The 15,541-nt window shown below is 32.5% G+C and overlaps 1 protein-coding gene across 2 annotated transcripts in view; it reads right to left on the bottom strand.

Annotated features, from left to right (window-relative positions):
- Positions 1 to 15,541, bottom strand: part of LAMA4 (laminin subunit alpha 4) — a 174,786-nt gene that overhangs the window by 41,960 nt on the left and 117,285 nt on the right. For both annotated transcript variants that reach the window (XM_074310060.1, XM_074310061.1), the window contains exons 12-18: positions 14,557 to 14,673; positions 12,349 to 12,497; positions 8,996 to 9,137; positions 8,309 to 8,405; positions 3,861 to 3,977; positions 2,052 to 2,231; positions 541 to 680 (exon numbers count right to left, since the gene is read on the bottom strand). In XM_074310060.1, coding sequence (XP_074166161.1) covers positions 541 to 680; positions 2,052 to 2,231; positions 3,861 to 3,977; positions 8,309 to 8,405; positions 8,996 to 9,137; positions 12,349 to 12,497; positions 14,557 to 14,673 — 942 coding nt within the window. The remainder of the gene's footprint in view (positions 1 to 540; positions 681 to 2,051; positions 2,232 to 3,860; positions 3,978 to 8,308; positions 8,406 to 8,995; positions 9,138 to 12,348; positions 12,498 to 14,556; positions 14,674 to 15,541) is intronic.

The following is a 15,541-nucleotide window of genomic DNA, read 5'->3' as shown; positions in this document are numbered from 1 at the left end:
GTAAACAATAACAGCAATATTATAACCATCAACTGTGAAAGATCTAGCAATAGATTATTGCATCTGTTCAGTTGTTCAAGACAATTCCAAAAGCCACATTAAGAAAAATGATACCCATCTCTAAAAGAGAACTGAAGAACTTTGAGTGCAAAATGAGGTATATTTCTCACTTCATTTTTCTTACTTTTTTATATAATTAATATGGAAATATTTTATATGATTTCACATATATAATTTATATCATATTACTTGTCTTTTCAGTGGGTGGGGAAGGAATGGAAGAAAAGGAACAAATTTAGAATTTAAAGTTGAAAAAATTTTAAAAAATGTTAAAAATAAAAGCACAACCAAATTAATGAATTGGATTCTTTCTAATTCTAGTTTTCCCTTTAAATGATGCTGAGACTTCTCTGCTTTGTGGTTCATATGAGATTATGCAGCCCTAAGACCTGAGGCTAGAAAGTGATCTAAGGTCTTGAAGTTAAAATCTTTGCTCTCAGGATCACAAGGGACCCTTGTTTTTCTCTTCCAGTGTTTTACCTTGCTAGCTACACTCCTGGTCTGTGCAATGAGCTCTCTGATCCTCCGAATGCTGTCTGAAACATTGCTTGCAGGCCTCTTCTGCTCCACTGTACGCAGCTGATCCAGGAGCTGGGGGACGACTTCAGTCAAATTTCTTACTGAAATTAACAGAAAACAAAGACTAGCTATAAATATCTTGATATTATGTAAATTTCTAGGAAATTAGATGTATAAATAGATAGAAAGAAAGATAGCTGCCTAGATTGGTAGTACATAAAACAATTACTTTGTACTCAAGCAATGTACAGCAACCAAATGAGGAAACTCAGTTTTAGTGAAATATCAGGAAGAGAAAAAAAAATTTCAGATACTTTTCATCAGAAGAGAAAATAAACTGGAAAACTAAGCTTATGATCAATATCCATCAAAGGGTGCTATTAAATATTCTGGTCTATGTATTATAAGGTATGAGGCATATTTTCTTAGAATAAAAACTCCTAGAATATAAAATCCAATCTTCTTCAAGAAGCTTTTTCAGTCCTCCTTCCCTTTGTGATTATCTACAATTTAATCCTCTATATAGGCTGTTGTAAAAGTCTTAGTGTAGTTTCAAACTTTTGTGACTTTGGTAATGAATTAAACTAGAGAGATGACATAATACATTATATAAAAAATTTACCTCAAAATTAGGAAGAATTGAATTCAAATCTTGTCATAAGACAAACTGGGATCAAACTTTAATAGCTTAAAACTGCACTAAGACTTTTGTAATATTTTGTATGTCTCATTCAAAGACTGAATTTGTGATTTCATTAGAATGGAGAGGAAAACTCATAGTACTCTGGGTTAAGTGATTTGCCCAGAGTTACAGCTACACCCAGAGAAAGAACACTGGGAACTGAATGTGGACTACTTGCATTTTTGTTTTTTTTTCCCAGATTATTTTTACCTTCTGAATCTGATTTTTCTTATGCAACAAGAGAACTATATGGATCTGTACAGATATATTGTATTTAAGATATACTTTAATATGTTTAACATGTATGAGACTGCCTGCCATCTAGGAGAGGGGGTGGAGGGAGGGAAGGGAAAAGTCAGAACAGAAGTGATTTCAAGGGACAATGTTGAAAAATTACCCATGCATATGTTCTGTCAATAAAAAGCTATAATAAAAAAATAAAATAAACCAGCATATCCATCTCATTAGTATGCAAATTTGTTTTCTTTAATAAACAATTATATATTAAACAATTATTTTAAAATATATTTTTATGATTTATTATCAGTAAATGCTTGATTTGTATATTTATACCTAGAACCACAAAAAAATTTCTTGAGTGGAAAAAATTTAAGAAGCCCTGCTTCACAGAACGGAAGTAATTTCCCCAATGTCACTTGTTTGTAAGTGGCAGAGCAAGAATTTGAACACAATTCTTTAGATTTCTCTCCACTGTACCACACTGCCAAATACATAAATATAATCGCTAACTCCAATACCTAATCGGATATGAGAATGTTCTGTATAATACCTGCATCTCTAGCAGAGTCTACTGCAGTGTTGTAAGCCGAGGAATCAAAATGGTGAAGGCTCTGAGACCAGTTAGTTAGATTGTTCATCATTGGGGTGGTGACTTGGCCTACCACCATGGTCGTCTTCTCAGCTTCTTCAATGATTCGCTTTGAGTGATCCAGACGTTGCTCTGCATCCCCTAATTATTCAGACCATAAATAGTGATTTGCCTTTTAGAGAAATTGGACCTTTAGTTATAGTATATACAAATTCATTTTTTTGAAGGAGGAATAATCCACTATTGAGATTATTAGTCTACTAGACTAATAGACTATTGAGTTAAACTTCAATATTTAAATGCTATTTGACAGTTTTAATTCATTTAATATGCTATTAATTTATGCTATGAATCTCCAAAGATACAATGTAGATTATGATCCTGAAATTCTTAATAAGGTGTTATGTTCTCTTGACAAGGTTAACTATTTGGTCATGGTTGACTCCTCGTCATCAAGGTTAATTAACACTGATCAAGTCTTTGTTCTGGTATTGCTGATGTTTCCTTGATAAAGAATATTTCCATTGAACTTTTTGATACCACATTCAAGATGATTAATTGATTCACAATCATTTTATATACCTTTGAACTTGGACTTTAAAGGGGAGAGCAGAAATAGACTACCTAGGACTTCCAGAAGGCTAAGGACAAAGTCTACAAATGGAGATAGACTCAGTTCCCCAGAACAGAACCTCATGTATCTGAAGTTCTCTAGCAAAGGAAGTAGCCACTAAGATAATAATATCTTTGCATCTTTAGAGCAGCAAAGAATCAGCTTGGTTCAGGCTGGGAGCAACAGTTTCCTAACCAGCAGTGGTAGAATGGAATAGAAAGGAATCAGAGTCCATTCCTGGATAATGCAGATAAGGCCAGCATTGAACTTGAATAGAATCAAAGTGAAGGAGCAAACCTGGACTTTTGCTTTGTACTGAGACTGTGAGTTAGGAAGCATGTTAGGGCATCCTAAGCATTTTCTCCTTCTGGGTGGTAAATGGTCAACACCAAGGTAATACTTTAAGTCAGTAGGACGGTGTAAATTTTAGGATAAGATGAGAATCAATGAAGAAAGACAGAAAATTATATTGACTATTTATGGACCCACATAAGTTTAAAAAACAACTCCAAAATTGAATATCACATTGTTCTTTTATTAATGTATTAGATTTAGAAAAAAATTTACAAGGAATCCATCAACTTCTCTATATTAAAAATCATAAGGGAAATACCAGGGGTAATATACTCCTAAGGTCTTAACATTATGAGTGTTTAAAAAAAAGGAAATGTAAATTATGCTTTTTTATATTGTTCTTATGTGAGTTTTTTTTTAAATAACCCCCCTTTTTAAAATGGGAATTTATTTAGTTTTTCATTCTTCTCCCTATTACTATTTCATCCTTCATCCTTCTCTTGTAACACATGAAATTTTAAATGAAGTTGTAACCCTTTCAGTGTATGGAAATGCATTCCATAAGAAAACATTATAGTCTCAATTCAAATAAAACAAATGCTGAGGTTTTTAGTCTGGCTCTGTAACTTCAACTACACAATGTTAACATGATAAGAATTGGAATGTGGAGTGTTACAGAGATTTCTATGAACAGTTAAGGTCAAAGAAATGATGACCAAATTTGGGCCTTAGATATAAGCTCCACAGAGTCTGCTACTTCCTCAAATGTTTTAAGTATTTATTAGAATATTGTCTTTCATGTCAATTCAGTGGTTAATATGATAAACAAAAAGATAAGCCTTGCTTTTACCCATGTCTTTTACCTCTCTCTGCTGCTTGAAGTTTCTTAATAGCTTCATCGAGCCTGTTTTTCAGAAAAGTCTTTCGAGCCTGGGCTCCATCAACACGCTGGCTGGTATCAGCCACAGCTTGTTCGTTGCCTATGGATAAAAAGGACAAAAAATTCTGGAGCTCAGAGATCCTATTTAATTGAAAGCAATGACAACCACTATCAAATCACTACCTAACCTTGCTCTTCTCTTGCTGTGTCATCTGTGATAACTTATTTTTCATATAGCTCATCTCTTTTTTAAAGGTAGAAATAAGTAAAGAATTTAGAACACACCAATTTGTTGTGACATGAATTATTCCCTGGGGGGACTACATCAATGTAAAAAAGACTTTGCTTGTATGTACACAGACAAACATTAGTTCTGAGAATATCTCAACCATAAGTTTTGATCATTTGATCAGAATGGTCAGTCGGACTAGACTGTGGTATAATTGGAGAAGATCTGGGATGTATCAGGTATAAATGAGATATAGTCAGTAGGTGCTGACAAATAGCAAATATTCTATAAATAGTATACACTTTTTGATTTAAGCATATCAGTACAAACTTTTGGTTGCAAATTGGGATTTGAGCTAACCAAGAAGTTGGTAAAATTTTATTTGTACTTTCCATACAAATATTTATAGACAACTACCACATTCCGTACTGAATCTTCTTTCCTTTAGTCTAAATATACCAAATTCCTCCAGCTGATTTTTACATGTCATAGACTCAAGGGCCTTCATTCACTGTTCTGTTTGTCCTGCTCTGGAGACTCTACTTTATCAGCTGGGATAGGGATAAGAACTGAATTTGTGATTTCATTAGAATAGAAGTGAAGATTTCCTCTATTAATGGAGGCTGTAATTTATAATATTCTGGATTAGGTGATTTGCCCAGAGTTATAGATTCTACTTTATCTTCTGACAAGACTTGAATTCAGTTCTTCCTAGCTTTAAGGTCAATTTTTAATATATCGTACCATGACATCTCTCTAGTTCATTACCAAAGTCCCAGACAGAGATACAATTGTTAACATTCAACAAAATATAGCTTCTTTACACCTTTATGTCCCTTTTCTCATCCTGAATGCCCCCTGAAACATCCGTTTGCTATTAAATAATTTAATTTAATCTCTTTAAGAATATGGACTTTTTTTTAATCCCCTAAAACTCAACCTAATGCCTAGTACATCACAAATGTTTCTTGAATGAATGAATGATTACTTAGCCATGTCACCTAGCAAAAGTTATAGTCTGTATTTTTGTTGTTGTTGTTGTTGTTGTTCCCATTTTGGGTGGTGCTGAGTATTTCTTAGAATATGAGGAATTTCTTAATAAATACTATTCAGAAATGTTATTTAATTTCATTATAAACTAATTTAAGCAAACTTAAACAATCATACACAGTATGCTGAGCCAGATATAGGGCATAATAAGGTCCAGATATATAATTTTTGTTTCTAGATAAATTTTCACTTCCTTTACCTATTTCTGTTGTCAAAAGGGATCTACTAACTAGAGAAAAATTGGATGAACAAAGTATTTGTAGACTTAGAGAAATGATGAGGAAGAAAACCATTTTGAATAAAATGGGCCTTAATCAACATTCTTTTAAGTGGTATATACCATTGTGAACTAAAAAAATATTATAGACTATTTACCTACTTGATGGAAATTGAGGAAATACATAATAACTAGGGCACAGAGAATTATAATACTGTCATATTAGTTTTTTTTTTTACAGCCAATTGAAGGTCAAAAAGTAACAAATATTAAACATACTACTAATTATAATATAAGAAAACTAGCATTGGATTTTCAAATATTTCATTTAGGCAAAACTTTTCAGGAATATACCTTAGTATGTAAAATGAGGTAGAGCTGTGTATTTTCTCCTTCATCTCCTACTCCTACCAAAATGAGGAGGGATCTGAAGAGGCAAGTCCATGGAATAGGGTTACAAGCCCTATTGTATAAAAGGACATATATTGTTGCTACAGTTAGAGTTCTCTGGGTATGGAGCATGGGATCCTAAAGAAATATTCTATCTTATAAGATATAAGTGTATAAGAGGTTATTCCCATGAACTTTAATGATATAATGTTGAAAAGAGAAAAATACTTTGGCAAAGTGTGTTTTCCATATAAACAAAGAGCAAAAAAACCATTTAAGAAACTATAGCAGAAACTTCCATGTCTTCCAGTTAATTTCAATTAATTATGGTCTTTAAACCATGGGAGAGAAAAACAAAATAATGATAGAGAAGCATTTGACTTCAAAATCTTTAGCTAGAAAAATGTATTCCTTTGTTACAGGATGATAGATGTGCAGTAAGATAACAAATTTTATACATGAAAAAAAATCAGAATTAGTGGTATGGTTAAAAAATATTGGCCTTTCAGTTTTGATTCAGTAAACAAGCAGTTGCTTTAAAAAATTAAACAGATAATTAAAAAAAAACCTTAAGTATACTTGCTATTCTCTAAGATGGCAAAAAATACAAAAATATTGTTACAGATTTTAAAAATGAACTTTTAAAAAGGTGATTACATGAAAAATTCAAATTTTAGAGCATATTTTTTCCATTGGAGAATTGAAACTGAATTTCTAATTTTGACACACTCAAAAGGACCTGATCAGTAGTTAACATCCCAATTAATTGATGACATAGTCATAAACTATTACAGCTGAAACCAACTAGCAAGCATTTATTAAATCCTAATGATATGCCACTTACTATGTTAGCAATTATAGATAAAAATATAAAAATCTAGCATCCAAGTAATCAGAAGTTCTAAATTATAGTTTTTCACAGTAATGTTTTCACATTAGTTTTTCTTTCATAGTAGTGTGTCATAATGTAGAGACAGCTTGATTTGGAGTCAGACAGACCTTGTAAAAATTCTGCCTCTGATATTAGCTGTATGGCCAAGGCCTAATCAATTACTGTCTCTGAACTTCTAAGATTTTTCTGTTAAATTATCTGATTATAAATTCAGAAATGGAAGGAACTTCATTGGTCATGTGATAAAAATGTTCTCAGTAAATAGTTTTGAATGAACATTTCACTGATGAAATCATAGATCCTTTAGGAATATTAATGTGGTATATTATTGTGTGATACAATGCATACAGATGAATTTAATATTAGAATTGAGAATTGATATTTCCAATTGTGACTAAATTCCCTCTATTCCATCTATTCCATCAAGTTTTTGAACTCTTAAAATAAAACTATGTAAAAAATTTTTGATTTTTTCATGACAATTCAGAAGACCCTTTAGAATCTTCTAATGTTTTAGAGTGATACATTTGATTGTTATCATAAATTATGATCACATAATATCTTGTATCAGTCACAATTAATGTTCATAACAATGACAATCTTGTAAAATCCTGAAGAATTTAATAAATCAGCCAAAATAGATTAAATCATGTTCAGCGAAATTTTATTTCAGAGTCCCCAAACTAGATGGGATGTGTCAGATTTGCCCTACATCAGAAAGATACAGCAGTTAACTTGATAATGATGGCGCACATAGAAACAAGGGGTTGAAATGATTTAATGTATAAGTTCCCAGAAAAAAGAGAACGTTCAAGATCCAAAGAATATGACAGAAATTAGTCATACTGAATATAGAGAATGCCAAGGAATATGACTGAAATTAGTCATACAAAGTAGTCAAGTTAGTCATATAGAGAATTGGGTACAGTGGAGGGTACAGTGAATAGTGTATGAACCCTGGAGTCAGGAGGATCTGAATTCAAATCTGCCTCAGACATTTAACACTAATTATGTGACTTTGGGCAAGTCACTTAATCCCAATTGCCTCTCAAAATATAGAGAATACCAAAATAAGGGGAATACCACTTCATCTAGTTTAAACTGCTTCTTTGAGAAGAAGAGGGACAGTCCCTGCTCCTGGCTGGGACTCACATCCCTTTTGGCCCTGAGGAGAATATGCTTCTACTTTCTCCTGACTTAGTCACCTACATAAATTATTGATCTATATAGGATCAGCTAAGAATCTGACTATTTGCATAAGGATGGAAGCACAAGGACAAATAACTTTAATTTGGATGCTCAATAGATTTCTGCTTATTTCATGCTACAGATTAGAGTATTCATATGAATATAAATATTTTTAAAGTTAAAAATATTCTATTCTTTGAAAATTAGTGAAAACTTGAATAATCAAAATACTTTATTATCCAGAACATCCCATCTACTTATAATTCCAGATAATACAAAGTTTACTAGGTTATATTTTACCAAAAATAAATTATTTACTTTTTCATTCATTAAATCTTATTAGGAAATACTCATGTATAATTCTGTTTTAGTATTATTTATTCTTTAATGTTAGAACTTTGAAATGCCTTTCCAAATTCAATAATGGTATTAATAGAAATATCAGTAGGAAGAGTATATATTTACTAGAATCTGCTGCTTCTTGCAATGTCTTGGCTTGACTGAGAAGATTTTCACTTTCATCTTTGTGGTAAGTGATTTGAGTGTCAATCCCAACTACAGCCTACAAATTAATGGGAAAAAGAGAGTGAGAACCACAGTAGAAATTTAGCTATCCATCTAATTTACTTAGACATTCTCCACCAAATTTCTCCAATTCTATTTTCATAGCTCAGACTAAAGTCAGATGTGACTATGAAAAAATAAATTTCCTGGTGTTTCTAAGTTTCCTCATTACTACCCTTTTTCTCCCCTAGTCTTTCCTCACTTCATTAAGGTAGGGGAGCCTTTTCAAGGATGGATCAGCATACAGTAAGCGACTAATCTACAAGATTTATCTTTTCTTTGTAGTGTTTTCTCCATGGATTTAAGTCAAATCATTGTGGGGGGGTATGCTATTTGATGCCTTTGATCTGCTATTACTTCAACAGCACAATTTCAAAAGCCATACATTTCAAAACTCAATATCATAAATAAATATGACAAATATAATAAAAAGGTCTGTCCTTGTTCTTTCCTTTTTCCCTTCATTTTCCCTGCCCTGCCCACATTTCTGACTTTCCTTTTCATCTCTCTTCCTCTTCTTCACCTGCCTAGCCTCTTGATCTGAGCATTGAAGAAGCAGACAACCTGAAGCAAAGCCACAAGACTTACATCATTAACTCTGTCTGTAATGCTCAGAGCTAGTACTGCTGACTCGTTGGCCTCATGGACATAGTTGATGATATTTTCATAGACATTTGATGCATCCAGAGCCTTCTGTACTAATCCATTAGTATCTGATCTGTGGAGACTCCTGTGAAAAAGACAGAGGAAAAAATGTGATTTTCATTTTTATCATTTCTCTTTTGTACTTCATATTTCAATTAATCAGAAAAGCATTTATTAGTTGTTTAGAAAGTGCTAGGCATTATGCTAAATCCTGAGGGCATATAGAAAGGCAAAACCAGTTTCTGCCCTTAAGGGATATGTTCTAATGGGGGAGACACCGTGTAAATTAATAAGATGTATATAAAAGATCTATAGAGAAACTGGGGGGGTAATCTTAGAGAGGAAGATTAGCAGCTTGAGGTTGGGGAGTTGTGATTGAGAAAGGCCTCCTTATGAAATAGGGACATTTCAATTTTTTTCTTCTCTCTTAAAGGAAGTAGATTTGCTTTCTTATTTCTATTTTTTGAATATATATTTCCTAAAAGTGATTTCTTAAGCCATTTTCCCCTTTAGGCACAATTATATATCTGCAGCCTTTTTCCTCTGCTTCTATCAGTATTGAACTGAGACTGTTACTTCCAAACACAATCTCTGTCTTTGTGCTACTCATATTGTAGTAGGAGGTTTTAGCTGTAAATCAGAGGAAAAGCCTCAGCGGTCCTTAGAGTGCAGCAGTAAAGCAGGTGTAGATGCTTTTTCTTTAATGCTATTTCCATTGAAAAAGCATATCTGTTTGTTGAACCCAATGGTTCAACAAGATAGAATCTTCAACAATTCAGGAGATAGGGACTAAATCACCCACAGAGGCAGTTACCAGACTCCATCTCTACAAGGATTGCTCCTTTGGACAGTGGCTTTAGGGCTGAAAGCAAGCATAGCTAGTAGCCTGATGGTATAGTAAGTAGTGCTATTCCTGAGATTCTTGGTTTATTGTATTGTTGGTAGCATTGGGTACAGGGAACAACATCTTTCACAACTTATGAATGTCATTTGTGAATATATTTCTCTCTTTATATCCTTTGTTTAATATTTATTTTGTTTTTTACTTTTTTAATATTGATCAAGTATTGTTGAACAAAGTGATGACTACGATTATAGTAATATAATTGTGAGTGTGGTAATCAAGGAATCTTGCATGCTTTTATTGTATGCAGAAGAGTTCCTTGTTGAAGGAGAGTCTTTATATTAGGGTGTTTTACTTGGTCAGATTTTTTTTTTAACTGAGTAAACAATAAACCCAGTGGGATCTTAGATTCTTTATACCTCCAGATCAGTTATGTAACTATGGGAAAGTGATATACTACTGAAAATTGTCTGCAAAATCCCTTCTCTTCTCATCTCATATTTTCATCAAGGATACTTTCACATGTGCAGATTATTTTAATAAAGATATTTTGGAAATTGGGAGATAAGAATCTAAGTCAGTAGTTGCTAATGTTGTCAGATGGCCTTTATTTGGAGGCAAGAAAATAATTTGTGATAGTTTCCCTTTCTTTTAGAGTCTTCTATTCTTTGAATGATCTTGAAAATAAATCTTAGAATGCTTTATTTTTGTGATGCCTTTAAAATGGATTTGTTCAGTATTTATTTGATCAGATTCAGATGATCTTCCCAACTATTTTCTTACATGTCATTTCTATTTCCTTAAAATAAATGCTCGAATCACTAGTGATATGAATATATTGTTATAGAAATACTCAGAAACATGTTCAATTTCTTGTCATTTTTTTTCAGTTTTAACTAGAAATGGCCTTGGAATGTGCCAGTTTAACTGAACCTTACTCATACTAACATAATATAGCACACTGACTCTTATAAAACACCTATAAAACAAGTTATCTATTATTTTTATAATATTCTTGGTCCATGAAGTTTTTCATCTCTCCCTTTTCAATTGTCATGTATACTCTTTTCTGCTTGTATCTTGTATATATATCTTTATGCTTTTTGAAGGCAGGCACTGTTTTGTTTTTATTGCAAAAGAACGTAACAGAGTGCCTTGAACATAATTTGTTGTCCAGTGGTTCTCTTTGACTCTTTGTGACCCCATTTGGGGTTTTCTTGGCAAAGATACTGGAGTGCTTTGCCATTTCCTTTTCCAACTCATTTATAGATGACCAAACCAAGGCAAATAGGATTAAGTGACTTGCTCAGGATCATACAGCTAATAAGTGTCTGATGAATCTTCCTGACTCCAGGCCCAGCATTCTATTTTGCTACTTATCTGTCTCCTTTAAGCATAACAGCTTTATAAATGATTGTTGGATTTCATTGGAATTTTGAATTAACTTAAGTAATAGATAATTTTCATTATAATTTTGATTTTTTTTCAAAGTGGACATTTCTCAATGTAGTGTTTCAGTGTTTGAGGCAGCTATGTGGCTCTGTGGATAGAGTGATGGGACTAGAGATGGGAAGACTTATCTTCCTGAGTTCAAATCTGGCTTCAGACACTTAAAATGAGTTGAAGAAGGAAATGGCAAATCACTTCACTATCTTTACCAAGAAAAACTCCAAATGGGGTCACAAAGAATTGGACAAGATTGAAACTAAACAAATGAACAACAGCAACATTTCCAGTACTTAGCATAATATCTTGCCCATTGTAAGTTTATAATAACATTCAATAAATTCACTTAAAATATTTCAGTGTAGTAGAAACAACACCATCAGAAATCCTGCAATAAATATTTTCTATGTACATAAGTTAAAAGCAATATTTCTCAAAACTAAGATACCACTTAAAAAGATTTGTGCACCTACCTTGGAGTGATCTGAAAGTGTAAATACTTAAAAATGAAAAGAAAATAAAACTGAAAACACTCAAAATTCTTGATAATAAAGAGTCAGTTTAAGTTTTCTGTGAAAACCAATATTGTTTCTTGTTTTATCCACCAGCTTTACCTATTATTATTTATAATTTCTATTTTTCTGGGTTGTTCTATAGTGTTTTCATTTTTTCCCCCTGTTGCTTTAGGTTAAAAAAGTCAATTCCAATTCCATTCATACGAGTTAGTTAACATTTATTGATTGCCCAAAGGGTACATGGCACTCTATGAGGTGTTATAAGGAAAATTGTCAATTGATTTTTTCTTAATAAGTGTTGAAATCAAACAGTTCCTGCCAGGCATAGTTGAATGGCTCTAGTACTTACCAGAAGTCAGTTTCATTCCTAATTCCCAATTAGCTTCACTTAACATCTTGTTTATGGGAAGTTAAGTTCTTTGTACAAAATTTATGGCTGATAAGAGGATGAGAACTCAGACTGGTGAGAGCTCAAACCAGCAAGAAATTACCTATTTAGCTCATTAGCCTGTTGTTGAAGGTCCTGTGCATGCTCTACAGCCTGCTGGACCAAGTCATGATTGAGAGTGGTCAAATTGGAGAGTTTATCTTGTAGCTCTGTTTTGGCTCCATCAATTTCGGCATAAATCCTTGATGCATTCTAAAGAGAACATCAAAATGAATTTCCTTTTAACTTTAATAGGAATTTAATAGGAAAAATAAATGTAATAGAACATCAAAATTATTACACACACACACACACACACACACACACACACACACACACACATACATCCCCCCCAAACAAGCTACGTCTTCTCAGAAACAATGAAAGTTGTTCGAAGTAAATTTCAGTTGAATTAAACAACTACATTGCTGTAGTGTTTGATAATTCTTTACTAATGTGAACCTTATTGAAACTAAACATCTACTTTAAAAATGATCCACAAGGTAAACAAATTGATTTGAAAAATGAAAATTCCAATCATACATTTCAGAGTTCAAAGACATTTCAGTGTTGATCTACTTCAAAACATATCTGGAAATGAATTCTCTTCAGAACATATCTCAAAGTTTTTCAGTTTTTTTTTTATTAAAGACCTTCAGTGAAGGGGACTCCTTTTAGTTTCTAAGGTAACCCATCCTTAATATGGATAAATCTACATATTAATAACAAAGTTGTTGTAGTCAAGAGCATGATGATTAAAATTATTCACCCACTCTTCTTTGCTCCCTTATGCTACTGTCTTTTTGTTCACACACATACTTTCTCCTCTGGGTGGGAAGTAGTATCAAAAAATCTGTCATTCTCTTTATCGTTAATTCTGAACCTTCATTCAGGGACAAACTTGATAGCAAAATACCTCAGTATTCCATCCCCCATAGTTTTTCCCATATTTGTTCTTCTCAAATATATTTCCAAATATATACTCTGCCATGAAATAGCCAATGTCAACACAAAGTAGACATGCTTTGGATTCCCATGAAGAAATTCAAAAGGAGAAAGGAGATACAGGATTATCACCTTGGATAGTTTGTAGTCTGATAGGTGGTTTCAACTATATAGCTTCTACTTTCAAATACCTCATGCCTAATTGATCCAAATAGCATGACTTCTAGACAGCTGAACTTTTTCTTTACTTCTTTCTGCTGTCCCAGTTCCAGGTACTTTTCGCTACCTCCACATGTCTTCTTGTAAAATCAGGAACAAGATTTCTCTTTGAGTCTCTTTCCTAGATTCAGTGAACTGGCTTATAAAAACTACCCAGAGGCATTGCCTATCATTCTTCCTTACATGAAAATTAACTCAAAAGACTAATTTGTATCTAAGGAATCTCAAGTTGCTCTTTCAGTGTTGTTATATCATTAACCATTTCATTTTCTGTCCCCTTTTATGTGATAAATTGTGTGAAAGACCATCTTTCTTAATACCTTATTATTGTTGCTAATAACAATAATAGGCAACATTTAAATAGTTCTTTAAGCATTTTAAAATGTTATCTCATTGTAGATTCACAGCCTTGTGAAGTAAATGTTATTATTCCCATTTTACAAATCATAGAACCATAGGTTTAGAGCTATGAAGAAGATGCTTATAAGAATGAATGAAGAAACAGATAATAAAAGATGTTAAGGAATTTTTCAAAGATCACACACAAACCCCAAAAGAGTCTGAGGCAGGAATCAAACCTGAATCATCCAGCTCTATCCATGGCATGGATTTCAATTTCTAGGCATTGATTCCAGTTTTGCCTCTTGGGAACATTCAGAACAATTTTAATCTCTTTTCTAGCTGATAGTCCTTCAAACCTGGGAGAATGCTATTATGTTTCTTCTAAGTCTGCTCTTTCTCTTTTTTAAAAATTTTTCATTAATTTTATAATTATAACATTTTTTGACAGTATATATGCATAGGTATTCTAAGTCTGCTCTTTATCAGGTTAAAAACCACCAGTCCCTTCAAGTGATTCTTATATAGCACTTCATCATGCTAGCTGCCTCCCTCAGTGTGCTTTCCAGATGATCAATGTCCCCTTAAAAAAGTAGCATTAAGAATTGCACATAATATTTGCAACATGATCTGACCAGGAATCAAGGAACTTGTTTTATTTTCAGAATATTAAGTAATCAAGTTTTAATTTAACTATTCCCACCTCTTCCAGATGCCAAGTTTCCTAAGTATGTTATCACGTACTGAGTTGATGCAGGAAGTTAATTACCTTTATGACATCACTTAGTTCAGAGATGGTCAGATGAGGGATTTTTAGAGATTCTGTGGATTCATTCAAAGAAATGTTCACCACTTCTACCTGTTCTTTGATTCTTTCATGTTGTTTCTGGACAGAGAAAATATGGAAAAGAGGAAAAAAAGGATATATTTTTTTAATAGGCAAGGAGACCTAAAAAGTAGGAGTTACTAAAAGTAGTTTTTGATAACGAATTTGTGTCCTTATGATATAAAGCAACACAAAGGCAGCATGAGAGTACAAATACAGATTTGATTTCTTATTAAGTGATATGCAGTACAATGGATTGTATACTATCTATATCTATTTATATAAAGTGTATCTATATACTTATGTACAAACTATACAGATATATTTTATATATAAGTATACATAGATATATGTGGTTAGTATAAAGTGCTAACTTTAATTAAAGCATATATAAAGTGTTAATCTTAAGCAAAATACTGTCTTAATTGAAAGCTGCAAATAAACACCTCTATTATTTAAAATTTGGTTTTGTAGAATTCTGCTCTTTAGTCACATTCTCTGTGAATTCTTCTTAATGTCAGTGCATATTCAATAAGCATATGGAAAAAGGTAATTGCTTAGATTTTGATACATACAAGTTTGTCCACAAATGAGTCTAGTAGATTTTACTAACAGGTATATTATTTTTCTAAGATCTCTCTTTTACTGGTCCAAATCCCATTTGAAATTTGAAAACAATCCAGGTTTAAAAATGTATCAGTTATGTGAATGAATGAAAAGAATTACCTATTAAATGCTTGTTAAATTCACTGTTTTAGAAATGGAGATAAAAATAAAAAAGTGAAGACAGTCATTTCCCTCAAAGAGCTTATGGTTTTAATAGGAAGAGAGCCTCTGCATAGGCTGTACTACTGATTCTACTCTTGTACTTTCTCTACAATGCCTTAGAAACCTTTTCACCCTGGAACTTCATTCTAATCTAATTCTA

Source organism: Sminthopsis crassicaudata, chromosome 4 (genome assembly GCF_048593235.1).
Source record: "Sminthopsis crassicaudata isolate SCR6 chromosome 4, ASM4859323v1, whole genome shotgun sequence".
Lineage (NCBI taxonomy): Eukaryota > Metazoa > Chordata > Mammalia > Dasyuromorphia > Dasyuridae > Sminthopsis > Sminthopsis crassicaudata.
The sequence above is the reverse complement of the archived record's forward strand: the minus strand, read 5'-3'. Positions and strand labels throughout refer to the sequence as shown.